The 24,548-nt window shown below is 40.6% G+C and overlaps 1 protein-coding gene across 4 annotated transcripts in view; it reads right to left on the reverse strand.

Annotated features, from left to right (window-relative positions):
• Window positions 1-206: 206 nt before the first annotated feature.
• The window catches only part of MCM9 (minichromosome maintenance 9 homologous recombination repair factor), a 142,401-nt gene continuing 118,059 nt past the window's right edge, over window positions 207-24,548 (reverse strand). For all 4 annotated transcript variants that reach the window (XM_030198553.1, XM_030198552.1, XM_030198554.1 and 1 more), the window contains 5 exons: window positions 23,381-23,583; window positions 17,194-17,397; window positions 9,283-9,365; window positions 5,427-5,572; window positions 207-2,314 (listed from right to left, as the gene is read on the reverse strand). In XM_030198553.1, the coding sequence (XP_030054413.1) occupies window positions 736-2,314; window positions 5,427-5,572; window positions 9,283-9,365; window positions 17,194-17,397; window positions 23,381-23,583 (2,215 nt within the window). In that variant the 3' untranslated portion in view covers window positions 207-735. The remainder of the gene's footprint in view (window positions 2,315-5,426; window positions 5,573-9,282; window positions 9,366-17,193; window positions 17,398-23,380; window positions 23,584-24,548) is intronic.

Here is a 24,548-nt window from a genome sequence, read left to right on the forward strand (position 1 = left end):
GTAGGGCAGGATTACATTGTTTTTATATTCCTCCTAATCTCTGCCTTGTGATTTTCCTTCAAGACTTAGGAAGACTAAAGCCTATATTTACTAAGGTGCGCTATAGGCATGTTAGCGTTTTTAACGCACATAAATGGTTTACGCGCGTTAAACGCTAACGCACCCATAGAAATGTACAGGAGCGTTAGTGTTTAATGCGCCTTAACTTTACAGGCGCGTTAGAAACGCTAACGCACTTAGTAAACATACCCCTAAGACCATATCTGCTGTAGATGGACTGAAAATTCAAGCGTGTAGTTTATCAGATTGCTTTTGATTATGAAAAGAACCCAATGACTAAGATCCCCTAGTACAGTCTAGGAGTCATCAGTACACCTGTTACCTGAATCTGTATTATTGCCACCAGTAACTGTCTGATAATCCCTGTTCCCAGGCACATAACCAGAGAACAGACTGGAGGTTTGCAATCATGATTTTTCCACCCATCTTCTTAACCTGATGTGTAAGTGGAAGCTTGTTAGATGAATTTCACAATGAGGAGGCCTACAGTCCACCAAGTCTGACCAGTCAGCAAGGGCCGATTGCCACGTATAAAACATACATTATAACATATATTGCTAAGGGGCTGTCAGCGTTTGGCTGAGCCTGTTGCTGAGGTAGAAGGTGAAAGAAGCCTCATTGACCACAATGGTACTGCAGTACTTAAACAGAGGAGAAGAGATGGTGAGGACTGTCCTAGATCCTTGGTTTCCTTTTCACCTCTTCCCCCCAGTCAAAATCTAACATGGCATCATCAAAATCTTTGCTGGCAAAGAGAGTCTTGCTTGAAATCACTGGTTTCTCACTGGCTGTCTCTAGCTGGAAGCTCTTCCTTGTGCTACCTGTTTTGATGTATGAATTGCCCAGAGGCAGCCCCTGGCATTCATTAGTGCTGCACGGGGCATGGCCTGGATGCGGCTTTTCAGTCCCGGATTCAGAAGGTGGTGAAAAAGAAAACTTGGCCAGTTTTGCTAGGGTGCTGGCAGATACCTTCCCTCTTTCAGGGTCACTTGACACTTGCAATCTGTCTGTAGGCTGGAAAGAGGTGCTGCCTCCTAAATCTAGTGTTCTTTCTGTCGTTGAACATCCTGGTGTAACTGCCTGCTTTCGTGTCTCTTCCCTTTCAAGTGGCTCTGCTGTGTAGCCACAATTTTGTTTGTTCTCTCTTGTACCATTATCAAACCTCTCTGCTGTTGTTTTTCGCAGCTTCACAGCAGAGTGGTAGCCTTGCCTCTGTCTATCCTCATTGTTATTTCCAGGCAGCTCATCTGTCTTAGTGCTCTGAGACTGTGGTGGAGGTGATGCTGTGCTGCTATTTTTGTTAGGGGTGTGAACAACTCGTGCTCTTTGTTTAAATGAAAATTTGGCCAACTTAGAAAGTGGGGCACTTGAGTTTTCACCAGTTTTACACTCTTCTTCTTGTTCTATCATGTGCTGGCTTCTTTTTTTCAAGGAAGGTGGACGCCTGTTGCATGTAGGGGGCTCAGCGTGTGATAAACCACCACTAGCATTCACAGCTTTGGGACACTGTGATGTCTCCAAAAAGTCACCCATTGGGTAGACTGGCACAGATGTGGAAGAAGCAACATTCATTCTCTTAGGGTCCTCTGCACTTTCAGACCATTCTCGAAGAGTGCTTTTGTGCAGTTTCTGCCACTTCTTAGAGACATGTTCAGTAACCACAGAATCAGGCAGACTGGTGCTCTTTGTTCCTGGCACATTGGCTCCTGAAACACAACTTATAGGGCCTCGCATCTTTCTGTTAGTGCATGGGGGAGCCATCTTCTTCCCATATGCAGAACTGAAGCCCAGTGCAGAAGCAAGCTGCACCATAGGTCCTTTCTTGGTCTGGTTTAGTCCTGGGCTTTCTTGACACTGGGGTTTCTCAGAACCTGGGCAGGAATCTTTCGGTGCTCGCACAGCTGAGCCTTCTGCTCCTGAAAGCCTGATATCTGGAGATACTTGAACAGTTTCTTCACATTCCAGGGAATCAAACCAGTTGAGGTTCTCCTCATTGTTGCTCTCATTCTCTTTCAAGAGAGATCCTGTTACACTCTTGCTCTCAGGTTCTTGGTTTGATGGCACTTCTAGATGCACCTCTGCATTTTTCATGTCTGCAGGGGCAATGTTCTCATGGGCACCGTCTTCTCTGTCTGTTGGTGCTGGATGTGACACGTGGTCTGTATTCAGAACTGAATCATCACTTAAAGAATTAGGGAGCTTATTGGTGCTGGTTTCCTCAGAATGGGACTGGAGGGGTATTTTGTTCTGTAATCTATGGCACAAAGAAAAAAAATATTTATCTGTTTATTTATTTATGCATTCATTCATTCAACCGTATGGTATACCGCCATTTACAGAGTATCATGGTGGTTTACATAATCCAAACCAAAGCAGACAAAAACACACACAGACAAAAACCACGTTACCAAAACTGGAAGACATCTGTAACCAAGACTAAGACATACAAAGACAAAAGGGAGGGGCATGAATAATACAAAATAATATAACCTACACATTATATAAACATCTGCAAACAAAAGGGAAGCAAGCATCAACAGAAGGTATGAGCAGAAGAAATGATTAAGAGATTATTTGTTATACTGTACAGCCTTACAACTTGGTGTATTATGGAACAATGAAAAAAAGATCAGAAATCATAAAGCTGCTAGAACTTTAACCACACTAACTCTCTTCACATTCTGCCTGTTGCTGTTTTCCTCAATTAAATCTTTTAACACAAAGCAACTTATTACGGTGTTTCTCAAGTCTGTGTTGGAGGCACACTGAGCCAGTTACGTTTTCAGGATAACCACAATGAATATGGATGAACAGATTTGCGTGAAAGGTTGAATTCTATAAATGGCGGCTATAAAATTGCGCAGAAAAAATGCTTAAGCCGTACCTACAGTTTGGTGCAGTTTGTAGAATAACGCTTAATTGGAGAGGTTGCACGTAAATTTAGGTGCTGCCATTTGCACCAACGAAAACGTGGTACAAATGCCCGTGCCTAAATTGAAGCACAGAGCACCGTTATTCTATATTTACAAGCGTAACTCAAAACCAAGCCCCCGATCTGCCCCGAAACGCCCATGACCTTCTCATTTTCGAACCCCCTTTTTTGGGCTATGTCTAAATTTCCATACGTAGGTCCACAATTAAATCTAAATAGTGTCAATAATTGCTTGTTAAAAAGCCAATTATTGGCACTTGGCACTAACTGGCTTGTTATTTTATTAAATTGCACGTGTAAATCGAAGGCATGCCTAAATTTGCACGCTCAATTTTTGGTGACTTTTACAGAATCAGGGGGATATTATAACGTGCATATTTACAGAATAACACTTCAGCGGATTTTCTGTATTTATGTACATATGTGCACATAGTCTAATCATTTATGCATATATGAATAGATATCGATGGGCTACAGTGTAAAATTTAAGGGGCTTTGATATTAGCTTTGGAATGTTTAGTACAAGAACAGGGTTGGGCAGACTTCTATGGTCTGTGCCCTGAGAATGACAAGGACAAATCAAACTCGGTTATACATATAAGTATCACATACCATGTAAAATGAGTTTATTTTGTTGGGCAGACTGGATGGACCGTACAGGTCTTTATCTGCCGTCGTTTACTATATTTAGCGGGTAAATGTTAGCACTCACTTTATAAAATCTACCTTTAAGTGGATACATTTCAAAGTCATTTCTGCAGGTAAAAAGAAGTGAGCTTTCACAAAATTGAAACCCTGTTATGTGAGTAAAAACATGTATGTAAGACATGTATGCATGTAATTTTACTCACAAGGAGCATGGACATTCCCAGGCTTGGCATTTACATGCATACTTCTGGATTATCAAAAGTCTGTGCCTATTTTACCTCAAAAACTGGTGTGCATATAGTTTTCCTGGGGTAATTTGTAAAGTGATAGACCACTCCTATTTTTATTTAGAAAATCTGATGTAAACTGTATAATGAAAAATATGTTTATGTTTATTTACAATTTTGCTACATTGCCAATCTTGGTAACTTTGGGCTCAATATTCAGCTGGCGGAGGGGCAGCATTTTTGCGTTAAACCCAGATATTCAATGCTGGGCCGTTTCTGGAGACCAACACTCAGAGGGTCTTTTACACAGGCGCGGTAGCGTTTTTAGTGTGCGCTAAAAACTAGAGACATCCATAGGAATATATGGGTGTCTCTAGAGTTTAGCGTAAGCTAAAAATGCTACTGCGCCTTTGTAAAAGAACCCCTGAATATTTGGGGGATTTTTAACTGCTAAAACGCTAACAAGCAATGTTGATATTCAGAACTAATCAGTTAACTTTTTAGTGGTTAAAGACAGCTATTTATGCAGTCCTATTTGACCACTAAACTTACCTGGTTAGGCGCTGAATATCAGCTGAAGTATCATGAAAGGTATCCACAAAAACTTGATAAAATGAAGGAACGATTAACAACCGTCGGAGTTTAGCACAGGCAGCCAAAAGAGGTTCAGCCTACTCCTAGGCTTCAACACATCACCTGAAGTCCTTCCTACCAACATATTTACGGACCATTTTTAGACTCTTTTTACCTTTTCCTTATTATCTATTTTCTCTGTTTCTTTGATTCTATCTAATTTAATTGCAACTGTATTTCCTCTGATCTGGCATTCGCATATAGACATTTCAAAGTATGTTTGTTATTCCTATTTACATGATGCTTAGTACTTGACAGTATTAATTTGCAATCTTTTGTCTGATTTTTATTTAAGGACACCTGATCTACTACGGTCTCTTTTGCAACCTCACTATCAGGAAACTCTATCTTCCCTGTTTTGGTGATATCTTTGAAAGATACCTTATACCGAACCATGTGCTTTTGAGCGACTGTTGGCCTTCCCCCTGTTTCTAGTTTAAAAGCTGCTCTATCTCCTTTTTAAATGCCAATGCCAGCAGCCTGGTCCCATCCTGATTAAGGTGGAGCCCATCCTTTTGGAACAGGCTCCCCCTTCCCCAGAATGTTGCACAGTTCCTAACAAATCTAAAACCCTCCTCCCTGCACCATAGTCTAATCCACATATTGAGACTCCGGAGCTCTGCCTGTCTCTTGGGCCCTGCGTGTGGAACGGGTAGCATTTCAGAAAATGTTCTATGTCTCCATCTGCTGGCTGTTCAACATAACCCACTAGGCTCTGAACTGGTTTGGTAAGATGAAATGGAATGACCTGTTTATTACTTGAATGTATTTAAAACTCAGAGAAAATTGATTTGTCAGTTTTCATGCACTGCAATAATAAAATAAATATCTTTGGAACCACAGAGCAAGCTGTACTTTTAATGTATTGTGGGATGGACCAACTTCCCACTGCAGTGTTTTCCTGTATGTCTTTAAAATGCATTCACCTGTCAAGTCTGTTCAGCTCTTTACTCAGCATGTCCTGCAGTCCCAGTCTGTCCAGCAGCAGTTCACACTGCACCCGGTACTGCTCTGTTGGATTCTCAGGGAATGAGGTGTGCAGTGCATTAACCCCTCCAAGAAGGGCACCTCCCTGTGGCACAAGAGAAAGAGAAAAAGTTTACTCATGCTGGTCTGCTGGAAAAGGGAGAGTATTTTTTCCATGTTGTTTCCTCTTGAACAGATATAGAGCTAGTCTGACAACTGCAAAACAAAGCCAGTAGGGAATGCAAAACACAGAAAAATAAAAAATTCATTGACCAAGGTAATATTTATATCATGTTTGCTCATCAATTCACTGTGGTCTTTTTTATATAGCTATAGAAGTAATATGGGTTCAGGGTTGTCAAATCATAAAATATATACTTTTTGTATCTGTTTTCTCCCGCTATGGGTCTCCAGCTCAGTATCAAGGCTGGGATCCTGATGCCATGAGCTTTCATTCATAACTGCACAGAGAATTTTACCTTTTATATGAACCCCCAAAGCATATAGGGAATAATTATATTGTTGGTTTTGAGTATATGTGGTCAAATACCGGTATGTGCACAAATGGCCTGTTACAAAATCAGACGGGCATAAAAGTACACACGTTGACATAATGATGCATACTTTGCTGGTAGGCGTGCACATAGGTGGAGTTTGGGTGAAGTGTGGATGGAGTTCACATACTGGAATCTATCAATTAGGGACCATTAATTTTATAAATAGTGCTATTCTATAAACAATGCAGAAAGTTATGCGCTGTTTATAGAATACGCTTAGTGCTGGGATTAGCCCTAATTTTAGACATGAGCATTTACACCAAGTAAATCCTGGTGTAAATCCTCACGTCTAAATTAGGCACAGATCCCCATTATTCTATAACAGTGTGCATAAATTGTAGGCACGCCCCTGATCTACCAATGACCCTCCCATGGCTGCACCCCCTTTTTGAAGCCACATATAAATTTTACGTGCGAATACCCATGACTACAAATGCATGTGTAAATTTCAATTAATGCCAATTAATTCTGATAATTATTAGCACCCAATTAGTGCTAATTGGCTTGTTATTCAATGAAATTACACTCGCAAATTGGGTGTGTCCAAATTTGCACGTGAAATGTTAAGCACCATTTATAGAAATTTGGGGTAGGTGTCATCTGTAAATGATCATATCTCCCTCCCTCCCCATCACCATGCAGAAGCTGTAACACTTCTGCCACTGAAGCATCCACAGACTCCACCAAACCAGGAAGACTCATCTTGTGGATAGAACCAGAAATCTTCCACATGAACTGGCCTATGAAATTAATTTTTAAATGCTAAACTACCAGTCTTACTACTACATGTTTTACTATTGCCATTTTGTGAACAGCTGAACTTACTATGCCAAATATTCACCCTTCTGTGCACCGAGACATAAGCTAATCTAGCCTAATTGATTTACAGTCTTCCAAATCTCTAAAAGGGTTCATGGTAGATTACAAAATGAAGAAGCCAGCAAACTCTGGAAAATACAAAATATAAACAGAATATAATTAGGAGCCTAAATATTTGTCATACAGATGCTTTTAATTTGCAATGAAATAAAAGATTGGAGCCCTGTATCCTGATTGCATGTGGTAATTATTCCAGATATAGACAACCTGATCTTCTTATAACAGAGGATATCAGATATAATTAACAAAAACAACAATCCTCTCTACTTAAAACAAATATCAGTGTAGCAAAGTCCTTTGCCACATACCATACAGCATCAAAAAAGTGGAGGAAAAGCCTCAACAGACTCCTTACTTCTGGGCACACTGCCGTTAATTTCTAGGAGTGCTTGCTGTCATCATAGGCATAAAAACCTCCACAGATTCTTAGACTATCAAAATCCACATCAACAGCAGAAACTTATCTTGTGAGAGTGCATGCACTCCGTCTTGCTGCTGTCCACGGTCGACAATGGCCAGAGTTTCGAAAACTGTGTCAGGGCCCGTGGTCTATACAGTTCACTTCTGCGGCTATTTGGTACATCTCTACCGGATAGCCGCAGAAGTGAACTTTGATAGTCTAAGAATCTGTGGAGGTTTTTATGCCTATGATGACAACAAGCACGCCTAGAAATTAATGGCAGCGTGCCCAGAAGTAAGGAGTCTGTTGAGGCTTTTCCTCCACTTTTTTGATGCTGTATGGTATGTGGCTAAGAACTTTACTACGCTTCCTATAACATAAGCCAGCCACAGATGGGAAAATGAAGCAGTAGTTAGTTTAGAATGGACAGCTGTACTTAAGATAGGAAAAGATAAAGGAGCCAATATTCAGACTGCGGGAGTTAGCCCAGTCGCTAAAGTGGGGCTGAAAATCGGTGGATAGTCGGTTATATTATCCGATATAACTGGCTATCTGCTAACCAGCGATATTCAGCAGGAGATAGCCAGCTATCCCCCACTGAATATCAAGCATTTAACCGGCCAGGTACTGATCCTGGCTGGTTAAATACTTTTGAATATCGGGGGAAAGAATTGATCAGATATTCAGGCACAGTCCCCCCCCCCCCCCCCCCCCCCCCCCAAAGCACCTAAACAAGGCATGCCTGTTTGCTGAATTCAATGCGTGTTTGAACCGGAAGCTAATGTAGTTGAATCAAAAGTGGAGTCACCCTTTCCTATTTATGCAGTTACTCTAGCCTTGCTGGCAACAGAGACAGGTTTCCTTGCTCATATTTTTATAGATATGTTATTTAACACATTTACCCCCAGATTCTATATAGTGCACCTTGAGTTTCGTGGGCAAATCAGGTTGGATTCTGATTAGCGCGCACACCTTAGTTATCTTACCAAGCCAATCAGTGCCGGTAATTGCCACTTAACAAGCAATTATTGACACTAATTGACATTAATTAGAATTTATACGCACAACTTTCTAAGCATATTCTGTAAAGTGATGTGAGCAAATTCTACGATACAGTTTGGAAAAGGGGGCGTGGTCATGGATGGGGTCATGGGCTTTTCTAAAACCTATGTGCGCTGTTACAGAATACACCCGCTCTGCGTCTAACTTAGAAGTAGGCATTTATACCAAATTTTACGTAGCGAAATGCAAGTGACTGAATTTAGTTACGCGGACGGGAACTAGGCGTATTCTATAAACCATGCCTAAGTTCCCCCTTGGGGGGAAGTTATCAACATTGCCTACTGTTACGGCATGTTATTTTACTGTTAAACCCAGCTATTAGTAACTAGGTCTCATTGCATAAAATGGAACCTGTGGTTAAATAACATTTTAACGATAACCTACATTGATAACTATGCCCTTAGTGATCCTGTGTGGACTAAATGGCACTCAAGAGAAACTTAGAATTTCCAGTACCTCCCACTTTTATTGCATTTTATGCATCCATTTTGCTTCTTTAGGCTCTTGCAGATATATATATATATATATATAAAGAGAGAGAGAGAGGCTTGCAGGTATTTACTATGTACAATATGCACAGAACATTTTGGTAAAAGATAGTTCAGACTGCAGTCCTTTTTCGAGAGCAATATTTTTCTTTTTAGTTGGCCAACAATACTTTGCTATCTTCCTGGCGTGATGAAGGGAGTTTGCCTGTCAAAAGATACTACCGAATCTAGCTGGCTTCTCCAAAAGGCAAAGAAATCACCTGCAACTTGTTTCATGATAGTTACTTCAACTATCGACCTGTTAATTCTTCAGCCCTCAAGTTGGCACGATGGAGATATTTCACATCAGACCGGTGCACGTTTCCTTAAATGTACTTGAACTCTATAGTCCGAGTTGATGCCACAGACCAGGCCCTTTAGGTATACCAACCTGCATGGAGGACTCCATCACTGAGACCACAGTTATAGCATCTTCCACCGTGACAATATCTCGAAACATCAAGCGGGCATGGGCTACAAAAGTAGCAGAAAGAAAAAGCACATTCAAAACAGAACATCAATACTGTATAAAACAAGGGAAGAACAATTCCTTTTCCTAAGTTTTCAAAGGATATCAACCCAGAAATGCACTGTTATATTTGAACAACTAAATACTAAGTATTTAAAAACCTCAATATTTTGCCACCCTCCCCTCCCTCCTAAAAAAAAAAAAAAACCTTCAGCTTCATGGCACTTGGTTTGAAGGATAATAGTGGCAGGACCAGCAAAAATGATCGTTTACCTTACTCGGGAGGCAGTTCAACAAACATCATTAAATTCTGGATTTTTTCATTCCCATTTTGTATTTCCTATTGATTCAAGACAATTAAGCTGTCAAAGCGTATGCTGCATCTATCTTATAAAGATAACAAATTCACCTATTCATCTTTATAATATTACCCCAGGGAAAATAGGCACATATGTTTACCACTGCTCTGAGGCATGTGTAATTGTGTGCACATATATGTACCAGAAAGGTGTACATGAACATATAAGTGCCCCTGCTCTATCCATTCTCCATCCCTGGAAACATCTATGTGTATACTGTGTAAAAGAAGGCAGTATTTTAAGTGCATATGCCCCTGGGAATTTTAAGAACAGCCTGCTTTATGATCACTGTTCTACATGCTCAAGTTCCTTATAAACCTACTCCCGAAGGTAATGAAAGCAGTACCAAGAGGACCAGGTAAAGTCATCCAAGTGCTCGTCAGGGATGCCCTTTTTTTCCATTATGGGTCAAGGATGCCCATGTGTTAGGCATGCCCAAGTCCCGCCTTCGCTACGCCTCCGTGAACTTTGGCCGTCCCCGCGACGGAAAGCAGTTGAGGACGCCCAAAATCGGCTTTAGATTATGCCGATTAGGGCGACCCTGTGAGAAGGATGCCCATCTTCCGATTTGTGTCGAAAGATGGGCGTCCTTCTCTTTCGAAAATGAGCCTGATAGCGTGCACCCTGATATTTAATGACATTTGCATGGATAACGCAAACAGAAAAGAACCCCCAACTTCAACACTGCTGGCTTCAATACCAAAAACTGTTGTCTCCTCCTCTGTGTGTCCTTAGATACATCTGGGAAGAGCTGAACTTTTGCTTTCATGAAGGTATTACCCTTAGTATGGAAAAACATGCGGAGTAGCCAGTCTCTATCTGGGTCTAACACACAAGTCACTAATAATGTAGCTAATAAAGGGTCAGAGTCAAATCTTTCTAAAATGTCCATTAAATCCAAACTGTCCAACTCTAAAGAGGGAGCTTTCTCATCTTCCTCCTTCCTCTTCGCCTGTGGAAGATAGTAAGCTCTGGAAACTGGTGGAACCGATTCTACAGGCACTTTCAAAACAGTTGTAACAAATTTTTTTACATCTCAAGAGCAGATATTGCTGGAACACATGGAGTTTATAAATCTCAAATTCTGCCTCCTATTTGCGTTATCCAACACTTCCAACGTACGATGCATACCCAATATATCTTCTTTAATAATAAATAGTTCTTTTTGCCGAACCTGTTGGAGGCTATTCTCAGTATCAGAGACACGTTCATTTAAATTACTTATATCTGCTTTAACAGTGATCTGTTGCAAAACAAGAGTATCAACCTTCTGAGAAATTGCTCCTATCTGCCCCAGAAAGGACTTCTCCAAACCCAAGATGCTTTCCCATAGAGTCCTTAAAGTAAATAATTTTGGTTTCATCCATGTAGAAGTGGAGGGTTCAAACATACCTGGTGACAAAGAGAATGTGGCAAAGTCTGCACCTTGAGCTCCCATCTCATCTGAAACTCAGGGTTAATCCTCTGCATGCTGCGAATCCCCACATGCTGACTTGATCTTAGACCCCACAGCAATTCCAACAGCTGGGGTTCTGTTATAATATACCAGAGGTATGCCGGTGGTGTCTCGCGACGAAGGGATGAGCGCTTCCTTGTTGTGCCGACAAAGGAGTTCTTTTTGCACTCTTTCATGTGGATTTTGAGTGGACTTTCTTTGATGGCAGAGCTTGGGTTCAGTATTGAGAGGTTTAGAATATGTTTTATTGTTTATTTATTTTAGTTTGTCTTTAATAATGTGTTTTACCAATTCCTGTATGGACTGGGGCTGAGTTTTATGGTAGCTTGTCTAATCCTAGGCATAAACCTAGGCTTGAAAAAGTCTTAGTGTTAACTATTTTAGATTCTTTTGCAGCAAAACTAGATAATGTATTTTTGAACTGTGTATTATTTAATGCAAGATCATTAGGGAATAAGATTCCTATTGTCAAAGATTTGATAAGTCAGTCACAATTTGAGTTAGTCTGGATCACTGAATCTTGGATGTTAGACAAGATGTTGTTTTAGTTAATGATTTGTGTCCCCCTAGTTATCCAGTGGTGGGGTTATGATGTTGTATAAGGACTCCTTGAAATTCAAAAGGGTTCATAGAAGCTCTGCTGTTGGAATGGAGATATATCTTTCCTCTTCGGTTTTGCATGTTTTATTATGTTACTGTTTCTCTGTTTATTTAATGAATGATTTTACACCATTAATTGATGTTATTTTAGAAACAAAACTCAACCCTGGTAATACTTTGATTTTAGGTGATTTTAACCTTCATGTAGACGAGGCTTCATCGAATTTTTATGTTGCTGATTTTTTAACTACTATTGAAGTACTAGGTTGGAAACAGATTGTTAGCTCCCCAACATGTGAAAAAGGACATATTTTAGATTTTATATTTGTTGCTGACTTTTCATTGCCATCTGAAGCATATGTTCAGAACATTACAGCTGTTCCATGGACTGATCATATGCTGGTATATTTTTGTTTGAAGAGAAAAGTTGTTTTGAGTAAACATAAGTTGAATCCCATTACATCTGAGTACAGGCCTCCTATTGAAGTGAATACTTTTGAAACCACAGTTCATGAGAAGTTAGTTAGGTGATATATGTAATTCAGATGTTGGTTATGCCATTGATCAGTGGAATTCTGCTATCCATACTGCGTTGGATTTGGTGGCTCCAAAGAAAACTATTGTTTGTAGAATGAATTCTGTACCTTTATGGTTTAACTCTGACTTAAAAGATAAGAAATGTCTTTTACATAAAGCAGAACACAAATGGAGGAAATATCCATGTTTACCTTGCTTAGAACACTATAACCTATTAACACAATAATATAGCTCTTCTATCTTGGCTGTGAAGAAAGATTTCTATAATTTGCATACTGAGAGGTCCTCTTCGAAATCAAGAGAACATTTTGCTACTGTGTCAAAGTTAACAAATATAAATCAAATTAATAAAGATCTTGCTGGTTGTCTGTCCTCTCTTGAGTTGGCAGAGGGATTTCTTCATAAGGCTGAGAGTATAAGTGCAGAGTTCAATACACTGAATTATTCTGTGGAGCTAGATTTTTCCTTCAATTATGATGATCGATGGAATATATTTTCTGAAATTAGTATTGATCAGATTAAAATAAACATAAATAGAGTGAAGATTTCTTACTGCATTTTGGATAGTTGTCACCTTTCAGTAGTGAAGAGTCTGAAATCTTTTCTGTTGAAACTTTTCATGTAATTGTCAACAAATCTTTGTCCGAAGGAGTAATGCCTGATTTACTAAAAATGGCTTCTGTGAGACCTTTGTTAAAGAATTCCACCTTGGATCCCAGACTAGTGAATAATTATCATCTAATATCCAACTTGCCATTCTTAGCAAAAGTGATTGAAAAAAGTGTCCATGATCAACTGATTGAATTTCTTGATTCTCATCAAATTCTTGATAACTATCAGTTTGGTTTTCGGAACGATCATGATAGTGAGACATTATTATTATCTCTTTTGGATGTGATTCATGCTGGTTTTGATAAAGGGTCATGTTTTCTTCTGGCATTGCTTGATATCTTTGCGGCCTTTGACACTATTAATCATTGAATACTGTTGCAGAGATTAAAGTCCATTGGAATAGATGGTATAGTCTATAACTGGTTTGTCATATTTATCGTTGAGGAAATTTGGTGTATTTCAGGGTTCAGATAAATCACTGCTCCTGAATATGTCCTTAGCAGTTCCACAAGGCTCGGCCTTGTCTTCAACATTGTTTAGTATCTTTCTCAAACCTTTATGTCTTCTGTTAACATCCTAGGGCTCAAATATCGAATTAATGCTGATGACATACAGTCTCTTGTGATCAATCATTTTCTAAATCTTTTGATTTTCTTAAACTATCTTCAAGTATGATTAAACAATCGATGACAAGTAACTGCCTGAAACTGAATATGAACAAAACTCAGATCATGTTGTTAACTGCTAATCCTATTCCATATTTTCTAAATTTTGTATAATTGATGGTATTAATATACCATTTGTCCAGAAAATCAAATCACTTAGTGTGGTCACTGATACAACTTTGTCAATGCAGGATTATATACGTAGTATTATAAAAAGAGTCATTTTTAATATTAAGAGTGGTGAGGCATTTCAAACTTTTTCTGAAGGATGACAATTTTAGAATGGTTGCACAAAGTGTCATTTGTCCTCATTTTGACTATTGTAACAGTTTGTTAATGGGAGTTCCAAAACAAGCCATAAAATCTCTATAAATTGCACAAAATGCAACCGTGAGGTTAATCACTGGATATCCTAGACACATAGCACCTGTTATGATGGCATTATATTGGTTGCCAATAGAATTTTGGATACGTTACAAGATATTGTTGTTGGCATTTAAAGTTAGATTTCTCCAGTTGCATCATCTACTCTACATTAGCATCAACTCTCATGTACTTTGTGGTCAGCAGCTGTTCATTTGTTGTACGTGCCTTCTTTTTGTGTGATATATCTTGAAGAGAACTGATCGCCAATATTCTATGTAATGAGACCCAAAATATGGAAAGATTTACCATTAAATATCCATTCTATAAGGGATATGAAAGATTTCAACGTTTTCTTAAAGACTTATTTATTTGGTCAGGCTTTCAATCTGCATGTGGAACTTTTATGAGCTGACGCATTTATGAGCTGGGTATTTTCGAAAGGGACGTCCTTGCAGAACTTCCCAATCCAGGTGTGGGAAAACCCGTATTTTTGAAACAAGATGGACGTCCATCTTTCGTTTCAAAAATACCGTCAGGGACGTCCAAATCCTTAAATTTGGACATCGCTAGAACTGGACATTTCTGACTTTCGGTGATTTTCGAAACCAAAGACGTCCATGTCAAAAACGTCCAAATGCAAGCCATTTGGACATGGGAGGAGCTGGCATTTGTAGTGCACTAGTCCACCTGACATGCCAGGACACCAACCGGGCACCCTAGGGGGCACTGCAGTGGACTTCATAAATTGCACCCAGGTACATAGCTCCCTTACCTTGTGTGCTGAGCCCCCCAACCCCCCCCAAAACCCACTACCCACAACTGTACACCAATACCATAGCCCTTACAGGTGAAGGGGGGCACCTATATATGGGTACAGTGGGTTTGTGGTGAGTTTTGGAGAGCTCGCTCTTCCCTCCACAAATGTAACAGGTAGGGGGGGTATGGGCCTGGGTCTGCCTGTCTGAAGTGCACTGCAGTACCCACTAAAACTGCTCCAGGGACCTGCATGCGCTGTCATGGACCTGAGTATGGCATCTGAGGCTGGCATAGCAGCTGGCAATTAATATTTTGAAAGATGTTTTTTGAGGGTGGAAGGGGATTAGTGACCTCTGGAGGAGTAACGGGAGGTCATCCCCGATTCTCTCTGGTGGTCATCTGGTCATTTCGGGCACCTCTTTGTGCCTTATTCGTAAGAAAAACATGACCGGGTGAAAACGTCCAAGTGTTCATCAGGTACGTCCTTGTTTTTTTTGATTATGGGTCAAAGACGTCTAAGTGTTAGGCACGCCCAAGTCCCGCCTTCGCTATGCCTTCGACATGCCCCCTTGAACTTTGGCCATCCTTGCGACGGAGTGCAGTTGGAGATGTCCTAAATCGGGTTTCGATTATACTGATTTGGACGTCCCTGGGAGAAGGACGCCCATATTCCGATTCATGTCGAAAGATGGACGTCTTTCTCTTTCGAAAATGAGCTCCATAGTGAATTGTAAGTTATGAATTTGTTGATTATTATACTGTATATTTTGTTTTGTATTACTATTTGATGTATCAGATTGTAAATGTTGAGTTGCAATCTGCCAAAAAACCCAAAAATAGTGCAGAATAGAAATTTTGAAAATAAATAAATAAATAACCTAGGTGTTCACATTATACACACTTAATCGTTTACGCCCCTATGTGAGCACTTTTGCGCATAAATACCAGTATTGCATCTAAGCACTACTCTGAAATATCCGCTACAGAGTGTATTTGCAAGGAGAGCATATGTAGGGGCACAGCATGGGTGAATAGGTAGGGCTCCAACTTATACCTGTAACTTACAGAATACTGTAAGTTACATGCATCACTACTGCACTTAGGTGCTCGCATTTGCACCAGTTCTATGGCTGGCATAAGTGTGAGTGACTAAACTTTAGGCACTTAATAGACAGGCATGCTAGTATTCTACACCAGAACCTATGGGCCCGATATTCAGACCATGGGAGTTACCCTGGCTAACTCCTGCGGTTGGTGCTGAGCCCGAATATTTAATGACAGGAAGTTTCCAGTGACTGGCATTGAATATCCATGGGTTTTTTTTTGGCTGGTTCAAATTTAACCGCCAAGCCGATATTCATCACTGGCCGGTTAAGTTTGAACTGGCCAAAGATAGGCCTGATATTCAAGTGGCCAAATATGTACATAAGTACATAAGCACTGCCACGCTGGGAAAAGACCAAAGTTCCATCAAGCCCAGCTCTCTGTCTCCGACAGCGGCCAATCCAGGCCCCAAGAACCTGGCAAAAACCCAAAATAACGATCAATGGACTTTTCCTTCAGGAATCTGTCCAGACCCCCTTTAAACTCAGCAAGGCCAGCTGCCATCACTACGTTCTCCGGCAATGAGTTCCAGAGTCTAACCACGCGCTGAGTAAAGAAAAACTTTCTCCGATTTGTTTTAAACCTACCACATTCTAATTTCATCTTGTGTCCCCTGGTTCTATTATTGTTAGAAAGCGTAAACAAATGCTTCACATCTGTCCGCTCTACCCCACTCATTATTTTGTAGACCTCTATCATATCACCCCTCAGCCGCCTTTTCTCCAGGCTAAAGAGTCCTAGCCTTCTTAACCTCTCCTCATAAGGTAGTCGTCCCATCCCTTTTATCATTTTTGTCACCCTTCTCTGCATCTCCTTCAATTCCTTTATATCTTTTTTGAGATGAGGCGATCAGAACTGAACACAGTACTCCAGGTGTGGTCGCACCATGGAGCGATATAACGGCATTATAACATCCTCATGTTTGTTTTCCATCCCGCCAAACTTAGCTGATGATGCGCTGAAAATTGGCGGTGAGCCTGTTATATCACGGGATATAACTGGCTATTCGCTATCAGCTAACTGCGAATTTTCATCAGGTCATGGCTGGCCATATCCTGCTGAAAATTCATGGATAGCTGGTTATGGGGCATTTTACTGGCCAAGTGCTGATCCTGGCCGGTCAAAAGCTTTTGAATAATGGGGAGTATGTGCCTAGATTCCTTTATAGAATAGGTTCTGGTCCCCACAGTACTTTTGAATACTGGTCTTCTAACTTCTTACTCAGCTAGTTTCTGAAAGTGATTTCTTCCACTGGAATCAAAATCAGTTGAGAAAGGAGATGTGAAAAAAAAAAGAAAAATCAGTACGAGTCTTAAATCTCCCTCCAGAAACTAGGACACAGAAGTTTTGGCTTCTTAGTAAGGAAATAATTTCTCACCCTCTGCCAGGCGGATCAAACTCTCCAACATGCGAATGGTGGTGCGAGCTGCGTTCCTCCAGTCACTTTGGCGCTGCATCTGATAATAGCGGACTAGAATCACATTGGCTTCATCAGACATTTTAGGCTGCAGGCTCTTGATAAGGCAAAAGTAGGTCTTCATCTTCTCCATGCTCCACAGTTTCTCAGATTTGCTTGGACAGCCTACAGATTGAGTGTAAGAAGAACACAGAAAATATTTCTCTCTACACAGCTCTTCATGTTTATTTATTCATTCAGTTTTAATATTCAGCTTTTGCAAAAAGCACAGAATACCAGAGTACACCCACGATGACATGCCTAAATGCAGGTATGCCCACTTATGCCAGGTCTATGGCAGGCATAAATGAGTGCAACTAAGTGCAGCAAGCAGTGCATGCAGTTTACTGTATTCTAGAAGTTGTGTACATAATTGGGAGACATACCTGTTTTCCTGCTATCCTCCACTCATGTATACGCACCCTTATATTTACGCACTGTGCCACTTATGTACACCCTTACAGCATAGCACTTAGGACTCTTGGACGCATAAGTGGCAATTTTTGCTACATTTGTGTGCTTAAGGAACGTGTAACTGCATGCACACAATTATAGAATTGTCTTTCACACGCTGCTTGATCTGCCTCCGACAGATACGATAATTGCACCCCTTCCAGATAATTCCTAATTTTAATATCTGAAACTCTGGACCCCTGCACACAAAACATCTGGTAAAATTGCACAAAGGCACTGCTTGTGTTACCCGGTTTTCACAGCATGGCCCCTGAGTTGCCTTGATTTTATAATTCGAATTTAAATATATTCTCTCTTTCAGTTTAAGGGCAAGTAGTCTGTCTGCTTTGTTGCCTGACTTGGAGAAGTTCTGCTACAGCAGTTTCAGCTTATGGGCTACATCTTCTTTCAACAAAGCATTTAACTCCTCCTCTCCTTCAATAATTGCTGAAGCATTATTGGATCTGAGCTTTGTTTATGAAGATCCTCAAGGTGTGTCATCAAGCTACAGAGTCTAACAATTTCACACTTTTGCTTTTTTTTTTTTTTTTTCTCTTAGAGGCCCCACACTATCAGTCTCCCAGGGCTACCCCCTTCAGGCAATCCCAGACCATTTGGATAGAGGTCTCACCATTATCACTAAGCAGGAAATATTTTTCATTATCCTGTTCTAGATGTGTGTGTATGTATCTCCCTGTCATCGAGCAAAGTATTATTCAGCTTCCATCCCTGGGGAGCAATGCAAAATGAGGTAGACAGGCATATTAAATTATAACAATTAACAGCCAGTGGAACCAGCCCAGGACCAATTAAAAAGTGATCCAGTCAGGGGAGGGACCATGAAGTTGCCCTGAAGGATGATGCATGCACCAGAGTTCTGATTTCATCCTTTACAATGCCTAAGAAGCAAAGAGGAAAACGCAGTACCTCTTTAGCGATGGTCCTGATGGCTTCTACCCCTAGCATTCAGATTACAATAGAAGCTTTTGTGATGCAGCCAACATCATCTGGAGCATTTTGCTTCAGACAGGAAGAGGAGCAGTAATTTTGCTGTCTATGGAGAGCAACATTTCACTGTCCCCCCCCCCGAGGACAAGTCCCGCCAGTGAACTCAGTCAGCGTATTGGAAAGCCACACCAGACAAAAGCTTCATAACGTCTGTGCGAAGAGTACCACTGAAGTTGGTTCTCAATTTGAGTACTGAGGCAACTTATCTTATAGAGGATTTATAACCCGCCAGCTCTCTCGTACAAGACTCAAAGCGAGATAACAAACTATAAGCAACACTGATAACAGTCATCAGGAATTTACAGTAAACAAATTACACCAGAAAAATAGAAGTTTCAAGATCAACATCCTTGATAATTTCAGGAAAATAAATAAGTCTTTAAAGCCTTCCAAAAGGCTAAATAATCCCTCATAAGGCGAATTGAAACAGAAAGACAATTCTAAAGACGAAGTGCCATAAAACAAAAAGATTGTGTAAAAACTGCTTTAACTCTAACAAACTTGACAGATGGCAATACTAAAGCTAAATAATTACTACTGAGCTTTTGTGTTAAATCCTCAGGACAAATACCAAACTGAAGATTAAAAACCAGATAAGATACTTTAGCTTAGCAATATGCTTTGCTGTTGCACCTAAATATAAAGAATTACCATAATCCAGAAGCGCTAAAATAGTCAGTTGGACAATAACCCTAAAATGATCTTGTAAAAAGTAGAAGCACAACAGCCGGAGTTGCTTACGTTTAAAGTAGGCCTTCCGTACTAGATTTTTGATCTGAGTTTTCCACTGACAAAGGAGAATCAAGAATCATGTCCCAGACTCTAGACTCTTTCCACTTTTAAGATGTTTCCTCCTTCCATAGCAATAGACTGAGGAATATTGGAATGATGTAGACTAAACCATAAGATCTTAGTTTTTTCTGCATTCAATTTAAGCCACATAGAAATAGACCAATCTAATATTTTCTTTATACATGTATGAATGCCTAACTGGGTTTAAAAGAAAAATATCATCCACATATGACATTAACAGTTCACCAGGCCCAAAAGAAATTTGTCCCAAAGTACTCATATAAACATTGTATAGTAAAGGGGAAACAGGATAACCTTGGGGAACACTGCATGGTGGAATCCAAGGGATAGAGAAATTAAGAACATAAGAACACAAGAATAGCCATATTAGGTCAGACCAATGGTCCATCTAGCCCAGAATCCTGCATCCAACAATGGTCAATCCATGTCACAAGTACCTGGTATTCTATGCTACCAGTCCCAGGGCAAGCAGTGGCTTCCCCCATGTCTACCTCAATAACAGGCTATGGACTTTTCCACCAGGAACTTGTCCAAACCTTTTTTAAACCTAGATAGACCAACTGCCGTTACCACATCCTCTGGCAGTGAGTTCCTGAGCTTAACTATTCTTTGAGTGAAAAAATATTTCCTCCTATTTGTTTTAGAAGTATTTCCATGTAATTTCATTGAGCATTCCCTGGTCTTTGTACTTTTTGAAAGAGTGAAAATTTGATTCACTTTTACCTGTTCTACACCACTCAGGATTTTATACACGCACTTACATCTTTCAAGACAAAATATTGTCTATTTGATAGAAATGACTTAAACCAGAAAAACACAGAGTCCAGCAATCCATAGCCAGATAATAAAGTGAATAATATTTCATGGTTCACTGTATTAAAACCGGCAGAGATATCAAACTGTAGCAACACCATGTTGCTGCCCTGATAAAGAACCTGGTTTTGGTGCTGTGGAACAGTTGGAACCCATGTTGAGACCCATGAAGTAGATTTAATCTTTCGATGTATTCAGATAACTGAGGACACACAACAAATTCAACAAGTTTAGTGAGATATGGGATATTTGCAATGGGCCTGAAATTGGAAGACTGAGATAAGTCACCATCTACCTGTTTAGGAATTGGAGTCAATACCATGTTCCCCATATTCTGGGTAAACCAACCAGAAGCCAGTGTAGTATTAACAAAGAATAAATCAAACATGAGTAATAGACAATTACAGTAGTAAAAATAATCAAATAATACAAAGTATGGCATACTATACTACTTACAATGTCAACACAATACGTAATAGAACATTTTAATTGACAGTGTAGGGTATAAGCAAAGATGGAACATATTTATTCTTTTTGATTTATTCTTACTGTACTCCGCCTTGAGTGAATTCCTTCAAAAAGGCGGTAAATCAATTCTAATAAATAAATACATAGATAGATAGGTAAGAGAGTAAGAGTGACTAATTTAGAGAAAGTTGCACATGAGGTCAGAGAGATGGTTAACATATAGATAGGTACAAATGTATTTATTTACTGCCTTTTTGAAGGAATGCACTCAAGGCACTGTACAAAAAAAAATAAATCAAACATGAGCAATAGACAATTATAGAAGTAAGAGAGTAATAGGAGTTTGAAAATAAGGTGACGTGGAGGGGCAGAATCGAATGTCGTCGGCGATCTATTTTGGCGGCGGCGCTACAGCTGGCCGGAACCATATTATCAAAAAAGATGGCTGGCCATCTTTTTTTTTCGCTAATACGGTTTAGCCTGGCCAAATGCCAGAGTTCGCCGGGTTTGAGATGGCCGGTTTTGTTTTTCAGTGATAATGGAAAAAAATGCCGGCGATCTCCAACCTGGCGATATCCAAGGCATTTGGTCGTGGGAGGAGCCAGCATTTGTAGTGCACTGGTCCCCCTCACATGCTAGGACACCAACTGGGCACCCTAGGGGTCAGTGCGATGGACTTCAGAAAAAGCTCCCACATGCATAGCTCCCTTACTTTGGGTGCTGAGCCCCCCAACCCCCCACCAAAACCCACTACCCACAAATGTACACCACTACCGTAGCTCTTAGGGGTGAAGGGGCAACTACATGTGGGTACAGTGGGTTGTGGAGGGCTCCCATTTACCAGCACAAGTGGTACAGGTAGGGGGGGATGGGCCTGGGTCTGCCTGCCTAAAAGTGCTCCAGGGACCTGCATACACGCAGGCCTCTAGGACTTGTTGCTGCTGTATAACCTTGGCACACCAGTTGACATCTGAAGACTAATCTCTTTGAAAAAGTCCTTTATTTGAATAAGCACATTTACTCACAGTTAACTGCAGATCAGAGGTTGTGCTCCACTAGCAAAGAGTCTCCCTGGTACTGAGATTAGCAGTAGGTCAGAGCTGGCAGAATGGTGTACAATGCCCTCTTTCAGCAACATTCAAGGTAATAACTAAGTTCTCTAACGTGGGTAACACATGAAAGGGATCCAAAACTGGCTTACAAAAATGGCCACTACCTCATGGACTACCGGAAACAAAACTGGACACACTCTGACCCAGTTAGCAGGGGGGAAAGCACCATGGGAGTAGAGCTCACTACCCTACACCCACCACAATGCATTGCTGATGTGACTCTGCAGTGCACCTAACAGAAAAGGTGTCACACTCACCTGAGAACCACATCACAACCAGGGAAATGTTGTCAGAGGATAGAACACATTCTGCTGTCAGGGAGGTGGGTACGGCATTCGAGGCTGGCATACAGGCTGGCAAAAAAGGTTTTTAGTTTTCTTGTTTTAGTGTGGGAGGGGGTTGGTGACCACTGGGGGAGTACGGGGAGGTCATCCCCGATTCCTTCCGGTGGTCATCTGGTCAGTTGGGGCACCTTTTTGAGGCTTGGTCGCGAAAATAAAAGGACCAAGTAAACCCGGCGAAATACTGAACACCACCGCTTTTTTTTTCCATTATCCGCGAAAGCCGGCCATCTGGTAGCCACGCCCATGCCGCCCATGTCCCGCCTTCGCTTCGCCGCCAACACGCCCCCTTGAACTTTCACCGGCAAGGCGACGGGAAAGCGGCGATGCTGTCAAAAAAGCCGCTTTCGATTATACCGAGTTGGCCGCTTTTGCGAGATTGCTGGCCATCTCCCGATTTATGTCGGAAGATGGCCGGCGATCACTTTCGAAAATGAGCTGGCAATTTAAAGAAAGGTGCACATGAGGTCAGAGAGATCGTTAAGATATAGCAGAATTAGAAAAAGTTCAAAGAAAGGTGACTAAAATGATTAAGGGGATGGAACTCCTCTCATATGAAGAAAGGCTTAAGAGATTAGGACTCTTAAACTTAGAAAAGAGACAGCTGAGGGGGGAAATGATAGAGATCTGAAAATATTGAGTGATGTAGAACGGGTAAACGTAAATCAATTTTTTTTACTCTTTTAAAAAGTACAAAGACTAGGGGACACTCAAGGGAGTTACAGGGTACTACTTTTAAAATGAACAGGAGGAAATATTTTTTTCACTCAATGAATAGTTAAGCTCTGGAACTCGTTGCCAGAGGATGTGGTATCAGCGATTAATGTATCTGGGTTTAAAAAAGGTTTGGAGAGGTTCCTGAAGGAAAAGTCCACAATCTTCTATTGAAACAGACATGGGAAAAGCCACTGCTTGTCCCTGGGATCAGTAGCATAAATCTTGCTACTATTTGGGATTCTGAATTGGCCACTGTTGGAAGCATCCCAATCGTTGTATTTGTTACTATTACCCTTTATTATTTTTATACACATTATTTTATTACCAATATGGCACTATGTTGGTCAACCAAAGGAATTACAAACCAATAAATGTTACTTTTACCTTTATTTTCCAATATAAAGGAGGAAATGATACGATCCCACTCTTCATTTTTTGTGTCCAACAAGACAATAACCAGGTCAAATCTGCTCAGGAGAGGACTAGCCAAGGCTACATTCACTGACACCGATTCCCTGGGGTCGTATTGACCCTTTGGATTTGTAGCTGCCAGGATGGTTGTCCTTGTGTTGAGTTTGCACACCAGTCTAAAACAAAAAGGCCAAAAGTCCACAATAAGCTGCAGAAGCATTCCTCTGCTACTAAGAAAACATCCCAGGGCAGAGTTTCTGATGCAACAGTCACTGGATTAAGCTAAAAGCAGGCATTTGACATGTATATTTACCATCAGGATAGGGATAGGTGCCCCAATATAGATGGCAATTCTATATTGGGGTACCTATCCCTATCCTTTAAAGGAAAGTAGGCACCTACTTCCCCTTATAGAATACTAGCATAACAGGTAAAATATGCACATATAATTCAGCCTCAATCACTTATTGCAGACATCGAGCTCGTGTTGATGTTCACATCTAGACTGTTAAAAAAATAAGCATACATTATAATATTTTATAATTTACATGTGTAATGGTGCACCCCACCCACACTCTACTCCATCCTTGAGAACATCTACCTTTAAAGTATGCACCATCTTGTTTAGGTGCCATTCTGTAGAACAGTGTGTAGCTGGAATATTGGAATTTATGTTTGTTATGTATACACATATAATGAAGTTACTTATCTAGAAACATAGAAACATGACAGCAAATAAGAACCAAATGGCCCATCCAGTCTACCCATCCACAGAAATCACTATCTCTTCCTTTCCGTAAGAGATCCCACGTGCCTGTCCCATGCTTTCTTAAATTCAGACATAGTCCTCATCTCCACCACCTTCACCGGGAGGTTATTCCATGCATCCATCACCCTTTCCATGAAAAAGTATTTCCTTAGATTACTTCTGAGCCTATAACCTCTTAACTTCATGCTATAACCTCTCATTCCAGAGCTTTCCTTCATTTGAAAGAGGCTCACCTCCTGTACATTAGTGCCACAAAAGTATTTAAATATCTCTATCATATCCTCTCTCTCCCGCCTTTTGTCCAATGTATACATATTGAGAGCCTTAAGTCTGTCCCCATACTTTAAGACAGAGACCACTGACCAATTTTGT

Source organism: Microcaecilia unicolor, chromosome 3, assembly GCF_901765095.1.
Source record: "Microcaecilia unicolor chromosome 3, aMicUni1.1, whole genome shotgun sequence".
In the NCBI taxonomy this organism is placed as follows: Eukaryota; Metazoa; Chordata; class Amphibia; order Gymnophiona; family Siphonopidae; genus Microcaecilia; species Microcaecilia unicolor.